The following is a 20,011-nucleotide window of genomic DNA, read 5'->3' on the forward strand; positions in this document are numbered from 1 at the left end:
TTTATTCCTATGTTGTACATTATGTCCCATGACTTATTTTATATCTGGAAGTTTGTAATTCTATAAGGACTTTTTTCTGATAAGATGGATGGTAATCTGTCAGATTTGGTATAGTCCAGGTCGTTTTCATAGAGATCTAGCTTTGGGGAGAAATTTCTGGTTTGGTGACATTTAACAAAAAAGAATCTATAATAATATGCTAATTAGACTGGATGTCCTTCCAGATGACCTTCCGGACAAAGCCGGGGCTTCGAGGGAAGCCTGGGTCCTGGGTGCCAGAGGGAAGCTGGAGCCGGCAGCCAGGGGAAGGAAGGCCTACTCTTGCACGAATTTCGTGCTTTGTGCCGTGTGTGTGTGTGTGTGTGTGTGTGTGTGTGTGTGTGTGTGTGTGTGTGTGTGTGTATTTCAGAGAGGAAGGGAGGAGAGAGGGAAAAAAGCATCAATGATGAGAGAATCATTGATTGTCTGCCTCCTGCATGCCCCCTACTGGGGATTGAGCCTTGACCTCCTGGTTCATCATTGAGCCAAACTGGCTAGGCTGGTAAAGTGACATTTTAGGCAAATTTTTTTTTTTTTTTTGAATCTTGTGAAATGATGAGCAGATTGAGCTGGATGTGACCTGACAGAATTTGGTAAGCAAAGGTTAATAGGATGGTGATGGTTTACATTTGATATGACTTCTAAATTGGTAAATTGATGGTAATAAAAGTAGAAATTAAATTGGTAGTATTAAGTATGAGATTCAGGAAAAGGTACAAAGGTACAAATGAAAATTTTCTTCTTTACTGATGGCTTTTTATTTGTTTTAATCATCTTCACCTGAGGATAATTTTTCCTTTTTTTTTTTTTTTTTTAGAGAGTCAAAGGAAGTGGGGCAGGGTGGGAGAGAGAGAGGGAGAGAGAAAAAGAGAGAGAGAGAAGAGAAACATCGATGTGAGAGAGAGACATTGATTGGTTGCCTCCTGTATGCTCCCAGACTAGGGCTGGGGATCGAACCCTCAATCCTTTGGTGTATGGGCTCTAACCACTGAGAATGCTGGCCAGGGCTTTACTGATGGTTTTATGTAATTTCATATTCATTAAAAAGGTCACATTTGCATGTGACTATGATGTCATTAACACTTCGTTATTTAGTGATTTTAATTAGCTTAAAGAACATAAAAGAGTATTATATGCCTTAAATTAAAAGTGCTTTTATTTGTGAGTACTTTCACTTGTGCTATTAGCTGGTATGCCCTTGAGATGTAAGAAAGATCAAGAATTGGTGAAATACTGATTTTAGAAATAAGAGAGTTCCCTGAAATCAATGACAAATTGAGTTTCTTTAGATATTCTTTTTTTTTATATATATTTCTTTATTGATGTCAGAGAGGAAGGGAGAGGGAGGGAGAGATAGAAACATCCATGATGAGAGAGAATCATGGATCGGCTGCCTTTTGCATGCCCCACACTGGGGATTGAGCCCGCAACCCGGGCATGTGCCCTTGACTGGAATCGAACCCGGGACCCTTCCGTTGGAAGGGCAATGCTCTATCCGCTGAGCCACACCGGCCAGGGCTCTTTAGATATTCTTTTTTTTTTTTTTTTAATATATTTTATTGATTTTTCACAGAGAGGAAGGGAGAGGGACAGAGAGCTAGAAACATCGATGAGAGAGAGACATAGACCAGCTGCCTCCTGCACACCCCCCACTGGGGGATGTGCCCGTAACCAATGTACATGCCCTTGACCGGAATCGAACCTGGGACCCTCCAGTCCGCAGACTGACGCTCTCTCCACTGAGCCAAACTGGTTTTGGCTAGATATTCTTGATAGCCCTTTGAATTTCTTTTGGTCTGAAGTTCTGGGAGGCTGAATAGCATATTTGTTACATTTAAAAAATTTTCTTAGCCATGTAATTTGGGGAGCTCTAGTATTTTTGTTTTCTTTGTTTGTTTGATTATTTTGGGAGTATATGTAATTATGGGTTGGAAGTTGGACTAATGTAAAATTTTTAAGCTGATTAGGATTTTAAAAACCAAACCACCTTATGGAATTGATTCCTGCTTGAGCTACATTTTATTGGGCCCTATATTTTCTGTGCTTGGTCAGAAAATTTATTTGGTGTTTTGTTTCTTAAAATGAGAATTTAGGATAGGATTTGGATATATTAAGTATAAATTGACACAATGAAATAATTACTTAATGTTGATTCCTCTGCTCCTCTTTTGAAAGCAATTATCTGGAAATAAGGAAAGTGTTGTAACATTTTCTGCCAGCTAGTAAGTAATTTGATGTCATTTAGCTTGTTTCACTTTACTTGAGTACAGGCATTTCCATATTTCTTTACTTTCTAAAATACTTATTATGAAAATGAGAAAAACTAATGTACATTTGGTTTGGATTCCACCTGAGAACTACCCTAAGTAATGCACAGGCTTCAAAGCAGTCATTTTATTTAGTTAATATAAACAGATTATTGTTTTTCTTGATTTGGAGAAAAGTAAACTGCTTTTGTTATGTGATCTATTCTGAGTTATAGTAATGCAGAGCTAAATGACTGTTAGTGTGTTGGTGTTTACAGTTTGACTTCGATGCCATCGAATGCCATGTATTCAGCTTAATTTACAGCATTATTTTTGTCGTGTTTTAAAAAATAACTGCTAAGCTGTTGTTGATTTTTAGATATGTTGAATGTGTTTGACACATATGATATGAAGAAAACTAAAGCATCTTAATTCTAAAGAGAAAATAAAAACTGTTTGGATTTATACCCTGAAATGTAATTATATTAAGTGAATAAATTATTTTTTCCAGGCAGACTCCAGGTTAAAAGCGCTTAATGCAACATTCAGAGTGAAAAACCCAGACAAGTAAGGTTTTGTTTTAATAACAGTTACAATGTTGTTTTGAATGGTGCCTATCAATCTATTTAATTTTTCATTTCTGAATGTATGCACTTCATTTACTAATATTTTAAATAGTAATTCACATTTAGTGAAATCCTTTTATAGTCTAAAATTGATTTTAAAATTTGCTAACTTTATTGGGTTTAAGGTTGTAACTGTCTGAAGTTTTAGAAAATTAAACCACTGCTTTTTCCTAGAATAATTTTTTAAATGTTGTGGGAGGTATCAGAAAAATGAGAAAAGCAATTTTAATTTCATGTAAAGTAGTTTTTCTTTTTAAAAAAATATTTTATTGATTTTTACAGAGAGGAAGGAAGAGGGATAGATAGTTAGAAACACCAATGAGATGAGAAACATCGATCAGCTGCCTCCTGCACACCCCCTGCTGGGGATGTGCCCGCAACCAAGGTACATGCCCTTGACTGGAATCGAACCTGGGACCCTTGAGTCCGCAGGCGGATGCTCTATCCACTGAGCCAAACCAGTCAGGGCTAAAGTAGTTTTTCTTATACGACTTTGACAAATATGTACAAAGGTCAAGAGAAGAAGATTATATATTACATGCATATTTTGAAAATAAACTTTCTACTTTGCATACCAGGAAAACTTGATAGACAAATGCATACAAGCATATAATGTCTTAGAGATGTATTAGTCACTTGACTTCATTAATGTCAGTTTGGCGTTTTGGGGAGCATTCTATGTTAAAGGAAGCCAGTATATAAGTTTGTTCTTTTAATCCTAACCCCAGGACATGCTTATTGATATTAGAGAGAGGGGAAGGCTGTGGGGGAGAGAGAGAACATCAGTATGACAGAGAAACATCTATGGGTTGCCTTCCCTTACACACCCCGACTGGGAATTGAACTGGCAACCTGGGTATGTACCTGACCAGGAATTAAACTCAAAACTTATGTGTGTTCAGGATGCCGCTCTAACCAACTGAGCCACACCAGCCAGGGCTAAGCTAGTGTATTCAGAAGTAACTTTTCTTAGGATAATACCTAGGTATTTCTTAAGATTTTGATTTTGCTCATTCTCTGAATTTGGTGGATAAATTAGGCTCTTCATTATGTGGACTTTCACCTGGTATTTGGTTCAGCTGAATTTTTCATTCAAAAATTTGCTTATACAGATGAGGCTTTTCCATTTTTGGCAGTTAAGTTGATGAAGTCTGTTGGAATTTCTCTAGTTAGGGCTAAATTTAGCATTAATTTCTACATAATGTACATATTTGTAGCAGACAAAGGCCAAGTTTGCATTGTTGGATAGCCTATTATGCCTGACTTTATAAAACATAATACATTAACATGATGCCTTTGGTTTTTAAGATAAATTTTGAATATAAAATATAAATAAATATCTATATATTTTTATAAATAAACATTTTAAAGTTTTGTTAATTTGGAAATTGTGATGGTAACCATTGAGGTGTTTTTTAAAATAAAAAATATATTTTTGTTAATATATATATAATATTTTATGTATATATATATATATTTATTTATTCATTTATTTTTTAGAGAGAGAGGGAGTGAGGCATCAGTTGGCTGCCTCCTGCCTCCGTACTGGGGATTGAACCTGCCGCCCGAGCATGTGCCCTGACTAGTGATAAAACTGGCAGCCTTTTGGTGTAAGGGTTGGCACCAACCAATGAGCACACTGGCCAGGGCAAGGTGTTTGTTTTTGTTTATTTTTAACCGACTTTATATCTTAGAGTAGTTTTAAGTTCACAGCAAAGCTGAGCAAAAATTACCGAGTTCCCACATACCCTCTGCCTCTACACATGAACACCACCCCTACATATGCATAGACTCTCCCAGTCTATCAATATATTTCACTAGAGTGGTACATTTGTTACAATTGATGAACCTATATTGACACATCATTGTCATTGAAAGACCATGGTTTCCTTTAGGGTCCGCTTTTGGTGGTGTATATTATATGGGTTTTGACACATGTATGCATTATCCTATCCTATCTAATAAAGAGGTAATATGCAAATTGACCATCACCCCAACACACAAGGTGGCCACCTCCACGTGTTCAAATAAGGCCGCCTCCATGTGGATACAAGATGGCTGCCACAAGAGTGTCAGCAGGGGAGGGCAGTTAGGGTTACCAGGCTGGCGGGGGAGGGCAATTGGGGAGGACCAAGCCTGCAGAGGAGGGCAGTTGGGGGGGGGACCAGGCCCGCAGAGGAGGGCAGTTAGGGGTGACCGGGCCAGCAGGGGAGGGCAGTTGGGGGCGACCAGGCCTGCAGGGGAGGGCAGTTAGGGGCAATCAGGTGGCAGGGGAGCAGTTAGGCATCGATCAGGCAGGGAGGGGGGTGGTTAGGCTGGCAGGCAGAAGCTGTTAGGGGCAATCAGGCAGGCAGGCAGGCAAGCGGTTGGGAGCCAGCAGTCCTGGATTGTGAGAGGAATGTCCGACTGCCCATTTAGGCTCGATCTCACCAGAATTGGGCCTAAACGGGCAGTTGGACATCCCTTGAGGGGTCCCAGATTGGAGAGGGTGCAGGCTGGGCTGAGGGACAAACTCCCACCCAGACCGCCCGTTCACAAATTTCGTGCACCAGGCCTCTAGTTATAGTATAATACAAAGTATTTTCACTGCCCTACAAATCCTCTTTGTCCTGCCTATTTATCCCTTCCTCCCTACAGCCCTGGCAGCCATTGAACTTTTTACTGTCTCCATACTTTTACGTTTTTTCTAGAATGTCATATTATATTGTATGCAGCCTTTTCAGATTGACTTGTTTCACTTTGTAATGTGCATTTAAGGTTCCACCAAGGTTTTTTTTTTTTTTTTTTTTAAATATATTTTATTGATTTTTTACAGAGAGGAAGAGAGAGGGATAGAGAGTCAGAAACATCGATCAGCTGCCTCCTGCACACCCCCTACTGGGGATGTGCCCGCAACCAAGGTACATGCCCTTGACCGGAATCGAACCTGGGACCTCTCAGTCCGCAGGCCGACGCTCTATCCACTGAGCCAAACCGGTTTCGGCATCACCAAGGTTTTTTTAAGGGTTAAAAATGACATCCACAGTATATAAGAGATGTTCTCTAGATTAAGAACTAAAATTATGTCACCCTCTAGAAAGAGCTTTGGAGCCCTAGCCGGTTTGGCCCAGTGGATAGAGTGTGGACCTGTGGACTGAAGGGTCCCAGGTTCGATTCTGGTAATTTGGTTGCAGGCTCCTCCCCGGCCCAGGCCCTGTCAGGGCTCGTGCAGGAGGCAACCAACGATGTGCTTCTCTCACATCGATATTTCTGTCTTTCCCTCTCTTTAAAAGTCAATGGAAAAATATCCTCGGGTGAGGATTAAAAATAATAATAAAAAAAAATAAAAAGAGCTTTGGAAAAATTTATAAGCAAAATTTATGACAGTGATGGATGTACATTCACTAGAGGAGCATGTAGATAAGACTTTTTAAATTAATATTTTAATATTAACATTTTTTAATTAAATGTTTTCCAACTTAATGAAAAATATTTTGCAAATTGAATTTTGCCTTCCCTTTTTTACCTAACTTGAGTTTTCTAGATTGCTAATTTTTGTTGTTAATCCTCACCTAGGTTATTTTTTCCATTGATTTTTAGAGAGAGTGGGAAGGAGGGGGGGGAAGAAGAGAGAGGAAGAGAAACATTGATGTGAGAGAGACACATCGATTGGTTGCCTCCTGCACATGCCCCAACCGGGGCTTGGGATTGAATCTGCAACCCATGTGTGTGCCCTTGACTAGGAATTGAACCCACGACCTTTCGGTTTGGGGGGCCAATGCTCTAACCACTGAACCACTCCAGCCAGGGCTAGATTGCTAAATTTTATTTACTATCCATATTATATACAGTCGCATGCCAATTAACATTTTGGTTAACAACAGACTACATATATGATGGTAGTCCCATAAGAATATAATGGAGCTAAAAATTTCTGTTGCCTTGTGATGTAGCCATCTCAAATGTCATAAGATAATGCATTACTCACTGTTTGTGGTGATTCTGGGTAAACCAACTCACTGTGTTGCCCATTCTATAGAAGTACAGTACAGCACAGGAAACTATGTACAGTACAGAATTCTTGATGATGATAATAAATATGTTACTGGTTTATATATTTACATACTATACTTCTTATCACTTTTTTAGGGTGTGTTCTTTCTATGTTAAAACAGTTTGCTGTAAAACTGTGTGTCATGTTACACTGACAGCAGTCTAATACACCTTATGTTTACAACATCTCTTGATAGCATCCTTTTCTCTTGTGCTTGATTTAATCTCATGTCATTTTGTACAGTAACATACTATACAGGCTTGTAGCTTAAGGAGCAGTATGTTATACCTGCGATGTACAACTGGTGTGCCACACAGTTTTAAAACATGCACTACCTGACTATTTAGTCAGGGGCATGGACCTCTTTTCCCTTAGATTGTTAAATAAAAAAATGACAACAGCCAACACAACAATTACTATCAAGTGTGAATAAATAAAAATTATATCTTTTTTTTTTTTTGTCAGATCGATAAAAATATATTTTTTGGTGTAACACAGAATTTTAGTAATTAGTATATGTGTGCCATAAGATGAAAAAGGTTGAAAATCACTGGGCTTTACCACCAAGATTTATGTAAGTGTACTCTATAATGTTCACACAATGACAAAATTGCCTAACAAGAGATTTCTCAGAACATATTTCTGTTAAGTGGCACATGACTGTATAGAATTTTAAATCTAATCTGATGATAAACATAACCAAGGCAGTTTTTTACTTCTAAGTTCTTGTTAAAGTGTATAATGTGTAATTAGTAATAGAATTTGTTTGCCTTAAGTTCTAGATAAGAGAATTGTCTACATCAGTCATTATTATAACAAATTCTTAATATATAGAATCTTTGTCCTATATCTAGCTAGACCAATAGATTATTTTTCATGCCACTACTAAAATAGTTTTCATCACTAAAATACTTTTATTCTATCCTTTCTTAAAATCTAGAAAACCAGAAGGATTATTTCAGAGGGATCACCAAAATGATACTTGCTTCACACATATTTATCTTTCTTAAAAATATAAGAAAGTGAAGGGGAAGATCTTGGTTGGGTCTTCTACTTTTATGTGGCAATATTTAGACAATATTTGGACAATATTTAGTGTGTAGACTGAGTGATTAGTAGGATGTGTGGGATGAAACTGGGGGCGGGGAAAATACAGATGGGCACCCAGGTTTCCATCTTTAAAATGCTAGGGAACATAGGGGAGAGAGATTGGCGGAGGCGGGGGGTGAGGGGGTAAGTTGAGCTTTGGATATGAGCAAGTACAAATGCCTGCTAGTCAGTGGGCTTTATAGATCTGGCATTTAGCGGGGAGAGAGTTGAGCTAGAGGTAGACATTTGGAATTCAGCAGCATGTGATCATAATTGTGAAGCTTTGTGAGTGATGAGTCCCATAGAGTGTGTAGAGTGACTGATTGATTGTAAGATAGCTGAGGATCTAGGACTGAACCCTAAAGAAGCCAACTCTTTAAGGGCTTTTTCCAAAGTGTAATCTGAGAATTCTGAATCCTGTGGGCAAGCTTTTATAAATTCAGGTTCCTGAGTCCCCCGTGACCTCTGTGTACACTTGTGGTGGTTATTTACAAGTCTCTCTTGCTGGGAGGCCCTCAGTAGTGTTTTTTAGAAACACTTTAGGCATTCTTTGCAAACTAAAGTTGGAGTGTAAGAGATGGGTGAAGGAGGGGAGTACCCAAGGAGACTTGAGGAGTAACCAGAAAGTAAGAGGAAAATCACGAGAAAATGACATTGATGTCAAGGGAACAAATTTTTCAGGAGAGTGAGGTCAGCTGTTACATTGCTGGAAGGGTCAAGTAAGATGAGGACTAAAGTATATCAGTGGATTTTAGCAACATGAAAATAGTAGGTGACTTGCTCATCACCAAAGCTCAACATGGGAGTTAGAGACGCCAACGTGGGAGTTAGGGGCTGAGCAGTGAACAGAAAGGGAAGTGGTTATTGCTAGAAAAATAATGCCTTATAAAAGTGTGGCTGTGAAATGAGTGGGTATTGAGAAGGTGTTAACAGTTGGGAGTGTTATCAGGGGACTGTGTGTGTGTGTGTGTGTGTGTGTGTGTGTGTGTGTGTGTGTATCTAGGAGAGACCGTAAATCTATTGATATATTAATGAGAAAGAGCTTGTGGAGAGAGGAAGTTAGAAAACAGGAATGTGGAGTATAGCTGGGATAGAATCTGAAGTATTGGATGGGAAGAAGGATCCTAGAGGGAAGGAAGAAATGATGTGATATTGGAATGTTTCTAAGTTTCCTAGTAGGAGGTGGAGGTGGAGATAGTTCCTATCTGATGGCTTCTGTTTAATCTTTGAAGCTTGGTTAGAGAGTGACAGGTGGTGGTATCAGAAGTTTCAGGTATTGTCGAAACCGGTTTGGCTCAGTGGATAGAATGTCGGCCTGCGGACTGAAAGGTCCCAGGTTCGATTCCGGTCAAGGGCATGTACCTTGGTTGCGGGCACATCCCTGGTAGGAGGTGTGCAGGAGGCAGCTGATCGATGTTTCTCTCTCATCGATGTTTCTAACTCTATCCCTCTCCCTTCCTCTCTGTAAAAAATCAATAATATATATATATATATGTATATGAAGTTTCAGGTATTGGAGAATGACAGTTATTAGATTAGGAAAACCGATTACTGAGCAGCACTAAATTGAGGTTAGAGACCATGAGTTTATTTCTGTACCGTAAGATTTTTATTTATTTATTGCTTTTAGAGAGAGAGAGAGAGAGAGAGAGAGAGAGAGAGAGAGAGAGATTTGATTTGTTGTACATGCTCTCATTGGCTGATTCTTTTTTCTTTTTATTGATTTCAGAGAGGAAGGGAGAGGGAGAGAGATAGAAAATCAATGATGAGAGAGAATTATTGATTGGCTGCTTCCTGCATGCCCCCTACTGGGGATTGAGCCCGAAACCCGAGCATGTGCCCTTGACCGGAATCAAATCCTGGACCTTCCAGTCTGCAGTCCAACGCTCTATCCACTGAGCCAAACCAGCTAGGGCATCATTGGCTGATTCTTGTATGTACCCTGACCGGAGATCAAACCTGCAACCTTGGTGTATCAGGACAATGCTCTAACTCACTGAGCTACTGGTCAGGGCCCATAAGGTATTTTTAACCCCATAAATTTTTTCCTGTTTTATGTTTTCAAGTAATTTTATCTCTATCTCAGTTCCTTTCGCTTCTTGGCCTTTTGGTTAAGATCAGGTATAGTTAATCTGTCTCAGTCCCTCACACAGTACAAATTATGAAATATGACATATTTTCTTGGCTTTAAAAATATCAAAAGAAAGTACGGTTGTTTTATTTTAGAATTTTTAAAATTTGTATTGGTGTATAAATGTTCAAGACCTGTAACATATGGCTAAATAGAATCAGTTTTATTATTCTCAAGAACTACAGTTGACCCTTGAACGATGTGGGAGTTAGGGGCGCCAACTGCTCCCGCACAATCGGAAATCCCCATGTAACTTTTGACTCCTCAAAAACTTAATTACTAATAGCCTACTGTTGACCTGAAGCTTCGCCAATAACTTAAACAGTCAGTTAACCCATATTTTGTATGTTATATGTAATACATACTGTATTCTTACAATAAAGTAAGCTAGAAAGAAGAAAATACTAAGAAAATTGTAAGGAAGAGAAAACATTTATAGTATTAATTGGGGAAAAAAATTCATGTATAAGTGGACCTACACAGTTCAAGCTTGTGTTGTTCAAGGGTCAGCTGTACTGTTTTGTCTTTCAGTTTTGTATGTGTTTTCATGAGAAAATTGTTTTATTCACTTCCTGCTTCAGGAGGTTTACGGAACTAAAGCACTACAGTGATGAGCTACAGTCGGTCATCTCCCATCTTCTTCGAGTCAGAGCTGTAAGTGGTCCCCAAGAATGTTTTGGCAATCTTCTGTAAGAGAGTGCTTCTCATGTGATCTTATGTTGTCAAGTAATGGAGAGTATTTATAATGAATAACTGATTTTTACATTCAAATTTGGTGTGCTTATCAAAACTGCATTTTTAAGAAATGCAAAATGTTTTCTGGCATAAACAACTTGAAGAATTTTAGCCCATTTTCTCTGTAGTTTGTATATGGTTGTTTTGACATCTTGTCAAAAAAATGTGTTTCAGTGTTGGACACAAATAAGTGGGATTTTATGTCTACATATAGTAATATATGGTTTTTCAAGTTTTTTTAAAGGTTTGTGAAATAGTTTATATATGTTAGGCCAGCGATTTTCAACCAGTGTTGCACAAAATTTTTTAAAAATATGTTTTATTGATTTTAGAGAGAGAGAGAAACATCATTCGCTATCTCCTGCACACCCCCTATGGGGATAGAGTCTGCAATCCGGGCATGCATCCTGACCGGGAATCAAACCAGCAATCTTTTGGTGCATGGCACCACACTCCGTCCACTGAACCATACCAGCTGGGCCCCCAAGACTTTTTACAACATGCAGTACCTGACTGTTTAGTCAGGGACACTGACCTCTTTTCCTTTAGATTGTGAATAAAACAATGACAGCAGTCAACACAACAATAGCCATCTGGTGTGAATGAATCAAACTTATACCTATTTCTTTGTCAGATTGGCAAAACATATATTTTTGGGTGTGCTACAGAATTTTAGTAATTATGTTATGTGTTCCAGGAGATGAAAAAGGTTGAAAATTACTCTGTTAGGCCAGTTAGTGACTGACTGTGCTGTTAAATTCTGCTGAATAAACTTATTTGAGGCAATTGATGGTATGCCATGACAAAGGTACCTGGAAATCAAGGAATACTATTATATTTAGCCATATAATTTGGCTTGTAACAGACATGGAGAAAAATACTTTTGGGTAAATTAATGTAGCTGGAAAATTATGTCATCCACTCTGGTCCTTTGGGCTAACCTAGAGGAAACTTAAAACTTGCCTTAAAGGCTTTGGAAGATGCTAAGTTACCAGGTCTAGGATCACATCTGATACTGATTGGAATCTTTTGAAATGAAATATATTATCTAGGATTTGTTCTAATAAAAGGGTCTACTGGTAAAGGATGGAGAGTAGGGGTAGTTTTTGAAGAAACTAGATTGGCCATATAATTGTTGAAGGTGAGTGTTAGAAAATGGAAGAATATTCTATTCTCTATTTTTTGTATGTTTGAAGATTTCAATAAACAGTAAAGGGGGGAAATCCTCCTGAAGATTCTCATATTGACCCAACCTTCTTTTTAACCATTCAGAATACCTTTGGACTCCTTAAATAAATTGTAAGATACTTTTTAGGAAAAGAAATGGTACTTGTCCTGGCCAGTGTAGCTCAATGGTTAGAGTGTCACCCAATGCATTGATTCCTAGTCAAGGGCACACACCTCGATTGCAGGTTCAATCTCCAGCCCCAGTTGGGGCGTGTGTGGGAGGCATCCAATCAATGTATCTCTCTCACATCAGTGTTTCTCTCTCTCTCTCTCTCTCTCTCTCTCTCTCTCTCTCTCTCCTCCTCCCCCCCCCCCCACCACTGTCCTCATCCCTCCTACTCTCTAAAACAATCAATGGAAAAAATATCCTTGGGTGAGAATTAACCTCCCCAAAAAGAGAAAAAAGAAATGGTGCCGGTGAGAATTATTAGGCTAGAGTCAAGAACTTGGTATTGGAAAGGACTGTGGATTAATGAGATAAAATTTCTAGTTCTTTAGTTGCCCTCAGATTATCCAAACATACTAGGCAGCGGTTCTTATAGAAAGGGGAAGTGGGAGACAGAAAATCCAGAAGAATGGAAGAACAGTTTATACTGCTTTGACTTTTGTGCCAAGAAACTTGGAGAATCTACTTAAATTAGAAGTCTGGCTGATTATAAAAGATGTATCCTCTTTAAAGTCCTTTTACCGAAGGGAAGGGGGACAATGTAGAGCGCATCATTTAGCAGGAGGGTAAACAGTTCTGGGAGTCTCTGGTAGGCAGAGGTAGGTACACTATTAAGCAGGCACACGACTAACCCCAGGTTTTGAAAGATTCTTTCATACCCAGAAGAAACTAAGAGACAAAGCAGAAAAACCAGCCAGAATCAGATTTAGCAGAAATCTCAGAGAAGTGGTGAATTGAACAAATTGTAACAGTTAAACACTCAGAAAATTCATGAAGCACAGGGAATACATTTAAGTGAGATCTAAAGGAGGGAGAAATGATTGCCATTGTGAGACTGTGCTGCAAATCATTTAGCCTGAAGGAAAGTAAGGATGAATTCTTTTATAAAACACGTCAGAAAATTGTCACAAGGTAAGATATGAGAATAATTATATTTGTATTTCTGCTAATATTTTAAAATATATTTAAAAGTGTGATGAGCCGAAACTGGTTTGGCTCAGTGGATAGTGCATCAGCCTGCGGACTGAAGGGTCCCAGGTTCGATTCTGGTCAAGGGCATGTACCTTGGTTGCGGGCACATCCCCAGTGGGGGTTGTGCAGGAGGCAGCTGCTTGATGTTTCTCTCTCATTGAGGTTTCTGGCTCTCTATCCCTCTCCATTCCTCTCTGTAAAAAATCAATAAAATATATTTTTTTAAAAAGTGTGATGAATATTTAATAACCTTTAAATTTATAACAAAATTTAATTATGTTAAAAAAATTTAAGAGTCTCACATAACTGTTCTTATATCCCTTTAAATTCTTTCTACACTCCACTTTCATCCTCTATTCTCAACCATCCCAAACTTGTTTCTGCCCTAGGAGTTTTATTTGTTCTTCCTCATGCCTGTACCATTCTTCCCACCCTAAAGATCCTCTCTTGGCCTGTGCTCTCTTGTCATTCATCCTTGGCTCAAATGCCTCCCCAGAGAAATCTTTCCTGCGTATATTATACAAAATAATTTTCTTTTTTTGTTGTTAATCCTCACCTGAGGATATTTTTCCATTGAATTTTAGAGAGAGTGGAAGGGAGGGGGAGAGACAGAGAGAGAGAAACATCGATGTGAGAGAGATACATCGTTTGGTTGCCTCCCACATGCGCAACCGACTGGGCTGGGGATTGAACCTGCAATCGAGGTATGTGCCCTTGACCGGAATTGAACCCATGACTCTTCAGTTTGAGGACTGATGCTCTATCCACTGAGCCAAACCATCTAGGGCTTCTTTTTTTTTTAACCCTCACCCGAGGATATTTTTTCATTTATTTTTTTTTCTCTCTCTCTTTTTTTTTTAGAGAGAATGGAGGGGAAGAAGGAGGGGGAGGGAGAGAGAGAGAAACATCAGTGTGAGAGAGATACATTGATTGGTTGCCTCCCGTATGGTCCCCAGTGAGGATCGAGCCCACAGCCGAGGTACATGGCCTTGACCAGGAATTGAACCTCTGACCCTTTAATCTGAGAGCCGATGCTCTTAACTATTGAGAAACCAGCCAGAGCAAGATGCAGTTTTCTATCATTTCCCTGTCACTTTCTGTCATCTCTGTTGTCTTTAGAGTGACACTATTTGACATTGCATTCTGTACCATTTGTTAATTACCTCCCCTACTAGTATATGTGAGCTCTGTAAGAGCAGGCACTTTGTTCTCTTACTGCTAACCCCCTAGAATAATGCCTGACTCATAGTAGGCACTCATTGCACATTCACTGAGTGGATGAATAAATGAATGTATATGCTGACAATTTTATGTTTAAAAAGATCTGGCCCGTCCAGTGTGGCCCAGTGGTTGAGCACCAACCTATGAACCAGGAGGTCACCATTCAATTCCAGTCAGGGCACATGCCCAGGTTTTGGCTCCATCCCCAGTGTTAAGAGGCAGCCGATCAATGATTCTCTCTCATCATTGATGTTTCTTTATCTCTCCCTCTCCCCTTCCTCTCCAAAATCAATAAAAACATTTAAAAACAAACTAAAGATCTGAAAAAGCAGTAAGATAAATTGGTTTTTGAATTTAATTATAAACTATTAATAGGACTGGTAATGACAAGAACCTTTAAAGAAAGTGACCTTGTCATCAAAATGTTTGTAATGTACAAGTGAAGGGAATTCTGGGTATAGATATTTATCCTCAACCTAATGAAAACAGGTTTCAGGAACTTTATTGACATGAGAGAGAGCTTGAACTCCTCAGAGGAAAGTGGCACTTGATTTGTGAGTCACATTGAAATTAGATTACAAATGAGAGCAATACCAATGAAAAATACAGAGTACTTTCTGATTAGCTAAATTCTGATTGTTTTTAAATTGGGAGAAATGCTATTTAGTCATGGACAGTAACAGAAAAGTAAAAATGGAAGGTTAAAATTGAACATCGACAGTCGGCAAAGCATGAAGAAAGCACCAAAGAGAGAGCCTTTTTGTAACATTCAGAGCTGGAAGAGAGGAGATGATGAATTGTTAACACATGTGGAAATAGAATTTTTCGACTCTCTTTTCTGTCAAGGATAATTCTCTTGAAAGTAAAGAATGCAAAAAATAAGTTACAGGTAGGTAAATTGTTAAACATTTAAGACATCAGAACAACCAGAAAGGGCAGGTGGCCTGAGACCGAGAGGAGCTGGCTTTGGAACTTGTCTCTGTCATTTACCAGGTCCTTCTGGCAAACCCAGCAACTTTTCAGAGTCTTTTTTTTTTTTTTTTTTTTTTGCTAGAAATGGGAATATCTGCTTGGCACGTAGTAAGTGCTAAATAAATATTTATTATATGAGAGGGTGCCTTATTCATAGAGTTTATGAAACTCAGATGAGGTCATTTGCTTTGTAAACTAAAAGAAAAGGGAAATAATATTGCTATCTAACATTTATTGACCACTGTATATCATTCACGGTGTTCAAGCATATTATATTATTCTTACCTAATTCCCACAGCAACCCTTTGAAGGTAGGTACTGGTATTGTCCCTATTTTATAGATTAGGAAACATGCAAATGAAGTTAAGTAATTTGCCTAATATCACACTATAAATAGATATGTGGAGCCAGAATTTAAACCTTTGTCTGACTCCGGAACCCATGCTCTTGACCACCTACAAATGATATATTGACAGAGGACATGAATTCAGGTAGATTGTGGGAGAATTGATTTTTAAAAAAAATATTTTTATTGATTTCAGAGAGGAAGGGAGAGGGAGAGAGAGAGAAACATCAATGATGAAAGAGAATCATTGATTGGCTGCCTCCTGCACGCCCCGCACTGGGGATCGAGCCCGCAACCCAGGCATATGCCCTTGACTGGAATCAAGCCTGGGACCCTTCAGTCCGCAGGCCAACGCTCTATCCACTGAGCCAAGCCAGCTAGGGTGGGAGAACTGATTTTTATTGAGCCACCTTGCTTATTGCCAGGAATTTTACAGATGCCATCTTATTTAATCCTTATAAAGTCATATGATGAAGGTTGTTTCCATATTTCTAAGAGAAAGATATAATAGAAAGGCTTGGAGTGGTTTACTATATTCTCCAAAGTCAAACTATAAAGTAAGAAGGAGCTGGAATTTGAATTCACATTTGTCTCCAAATCCCTTATTTCTTGCTACCATGTATGCTGCCTCTCTGGGGGAAATCAAATTTAAAAGGGAGGAATGTTTAACCTTGCCAGTACTCTAAAAATGTAAATTATAATTATTGAGATACTATTTAACATTTAATTTGTAGTCATTTATAAAGGTGTAATATCCATTGTGAAATATTTAGTGATGATGGCAGAATAAAGTATTGTATACAGCTCCTTTGGGAACTATTTTGGTAGTAACTATCAAAAGTCTTAAATCCTATAATCTTTGATTCCTTAGGAGATAACTCAAAAGAAAAGAAAAACTATGTGTTTCCAGATTTTGAAAATACGATCATCTAATAGAACAGTGATGGGCAACCTTTTGAGCTTGGTGTGTCAAACTTCGCCAAAAAACTGAGCATAACTCGGGTAGTGTGTCACTTTGAGGAAAAAACATTATTTCGCAAATGTTTCATCCTCGGCATGCGGCCGCTGAGGCGGCCTCGTGTCATCAGAAATGGCTACGCGTGCTGACACGCGTGTCATAGGTTCGCCATCACTGTAATAGAATGTCATAAAAGTTTGTCCTTTTTAATACTCACCGACTACTTCAGTGAGGATAGAGAAGACATTCCTATCATAGGTACAAATGATTCAGGGCTAGGGAAGATGTTAGGATGAGTTTGTCAGATTTCTTCTATTGTCGTAGAATCTGCTGCCTGTCAATTGTCAGTTGATCAAGTTTCAAAAGAAAGACTTGGCAAAAAGATGAAATTGAAAAGCAGTCTAGCCGAAACCGGTTTGGCTCAGTGGATAGAGCGTTGGCCTGCGGACTCAAGGGTCCCGGGTTCGATTCTGGTCAGGGACATGTGCCTTGGTTGCGGGCGCATCCCCAGTGGGGCGTGTGCAGGAGGCAGCTGATGGATGTTTCTCTCTCATCGATGTTTCTCTCTCTGTCCCCCTCTCTTCCTCTCTGTAAAAAAATCAATAAAATATATTAAAAAAAAAAAAAAAGAAAAGCAGTCTATACTAAATCATTGGTACACCTTCTTTTTTCCTGACACCAATATTCCTTTTCCCCCTTCATTTTATTTTTTTCCATCACCACCTGGCACCAATATTCTTGATTACTGCCAACCATTGAATTAATCTAGTTTCAGGTTTTAATAATTTATGTTTTATTTCTCTGCCCATTTTTGTTTTTCCTTTTCTTTAGAAATGGCAAATTTTGGTCTACACTTTATAGTTTTTCTTTGCTTCATCTTCTTTCTCACTGATGATCTAGATACAAATCACTCCATGTTTTGTCTAGAACAATTTGTTTCCATGAATAGTTCATACCAGAAACATTGTTGGTCTAATAATAACTGCTGAGTGTTGATTTGTTGCCTAGTTCATGAGTGAAGTAGTTCCTCATGGGGTTGCTCACCTTTTTGGAGGATGAAATCAACTATTTATTTAGGTAAGAGATCATAGATACATTTTTGTAATACACATAAAAAACCCACTTAAATGAATAAGAGATAAAATGACAAGAGGTGAGAGAATTTAGCATTTATAAATGAGATCATCAGTAATTTTAATAATTGGGAGAAGAAATTCAAACTGTACTTAAAAGTTTGAGACCATGTTTTATGTTTTATAACAAAAATAAAGTATTAGGCTTTTAAAGAAATATACTACTTAATAGTTTTTCCAAATGATTTCATAACATTTCTAGACACTGTCATAGATGGACATGAAAAGTAAAAAAATCAAGAACTTTGGCAAGCAAAGTATTAGTCCACAGAAGCTTGTAAAGTTACTTTTTAATATAAAGACTAGAGGCCTGTGCTCCAACATCCCCCAAGGGGTCCCAGATAGCGAGAAGGCACAGGCCAGGTAGAGGGACCCCACTGGTGCATGAATACGTGCACCAGGCTCTAGTATGCATGTAAGATATTTGGTTAATCTCTTCCTGCACTTCCCCTCCCCCCTTCCCTCTGAGATTCATTAGTCTGTTCCATGTTTCCATGCCTGTGGTCTCCACTCTTGCGTTGAGCGTCTGCCCTCTGGTGGTCAGTGTGTGTCATAGCTACTGGCCAGTCAGCTGGTCGCTTAGGCTTTTATATATATAGATTCTTCAATTTACATTTGTTCTTGTTAGAGGATCAGAAAGAAACTAACATGCCAAATATATTTGAGAAGCTTGTGAGCTATACAGCAAAAAGAATTACTTTTAAAAGCCTATATTCTATGAAAATGTACACCATCTGTAGTAACTGAGAAAATGTAAACCATGTGACTATTCAGTCTTCTAAATAAAACATTTAAACCCCAAATCTCACACAGTATCCCCTAAGTCCTCATCTCCTGTTCAAAGCCTCAAGTTTTAAACTAATGTGCATTTGCTATTTGAAAAAGTCCTTATCTCCATTACTAAAAATGTTTCTGTAAAGTCCCTTAGAAAATTTTTCAGTACCTTAGTAACAAGATATATCCAATAAAAGACCACAACCTAAGGAAAAATGTACTGAGGCTAGAGAAAAGTACTGAGGCTAACCCTTGGAAGACCTCTCTACTCTAGACCTGCAGCTCCAAGAAGACAACTTAAAATTTCTTACTTAAAAAACAACACATTTTTATCATGAATAACTGAATAATTAGGGAGAAGCAGAGAGAGAGAGACATTCAGTGAAACCTATAGGTTCTGTACTGGCAGGTTTTGCTGGTATCTGATTTTTTGTGACCTTTTTCTTTTCTGTTACTGGAAGTGATGGGGTATTTGAAACAATTTGATATTTTTTGAGGGGAATGTTTTGATAGTGTATTTCTTGTTTGGCTTCTAGTTGTTTGTTTCTTGAGTTTTTGTCTTTTTCTGCAATCTGTAAATTGCCCTTGTCAAATCGGCAACAAAGCCATGCTAGTTCTTTTTCACATTCCTGCTTGAGCCATTGTGCTTCATGGGTAGTAGATGAAGATGTGTTTTGCTTTAATATTTCCTGGGTGGCTTTTGTATTTGGAGTGATAATTGGGGTTCTGGGCTGGACTTTTTTTACTGTGTTCTTGATGCTGCTCTCCAGGGCGTTCCAAGCGGGGCTCCTGTGCCTCCTGGGGTAGTAGTGTTGTCTTTAGATTAAGACTGCAGACAAGTTTCTCTATTTAATTCGTCTAGTCTAGTGGGTTCCTTCAGAGCAGGCCAAGGCAAGATGAAAAACATTTTATGATCCTCTTAGGCCTGCTCCAAGTGTTTACCATGGTGGTTTGTTCACTTTAAGCTAAAGTATTGAAAAGGTTAAGATTTGTTATATGAACCAGAAACAAGGAGGCATCGATCGGACTATCAGGCCTCAGAGGGAGGATAGGGGAGGGTGGGGGGAGGGGGGAGAGATCAACCAAAGGACTTGTGTGCATGCATACGAGCCTATCCAATGGTTAAGATCAACAGGGGGTTGGGGCATCCGTGGGGAGGGGTGTGGGATGGGAATGGGGGGATGAGGACAAATATGTGACACCTTAATCAATAAAGAAATTTTAAAAAAAGAAGAAGAATGATAAAAAAAAAAAGATTTGTTATATGGTTAATGCCTAATTTCTCAAATTACTCCTGTTTGAATAAGGAATTGGGGAAGTAATTTATCCTTAGGGTTTATATT

The 20,011-nt window shown here is 38.6% G+C and overlaps 1 protein-coding gene across 5 annotated transcripts in view; it reads left to right on the forward strand.

Moving 5' to 3' along the window:
- Positions 1–20,011, forward strand: part of SNX4 (sorting nexin 4) — a 66,752-nt gene that overhangs the window by 22,126 nt on the left and 24,615 nt on the right. For 4 of the 5 annotated variants that reach the window (XM_008155500.3, XM_028131112.2, XM_028131111.2 and 1 more), the window contains 2 exons: positions 2,797–2,852; positions 10,746–10,818. The exons of the other annotated variant lie outside the window; for it this stretch is intronic. In XM_008155500.3, the coding sequence (XP_008153722.1) occupies positions 2,797–2,852; positions 10,746–10,818 (129 nt within the window). The remainder of the gene's footprint in view (positions 1–2,796; positions 2,853–10,745; positions 10,819–20,011) is intronic. 5 annotated transcript variants of the gene reach the window in all.

This window comes from Eptesicus fuscus, chromosome 3 (genome assembly GCF_027574615.1).
Source record: "Eptesicus fuscus isolate TK198812 chromosome 3, DD_ASM_mEF_20220401, whole genome shotgun sequence".
In the NCBI taxonomy this organism is placed as follows: domain Eukaryota; kingdom Metazoa; phylum Chordata; class Mammalia; order Chiroptera; family Vespertilionidae; genus Eptesicus; species Eptesicus fuscus.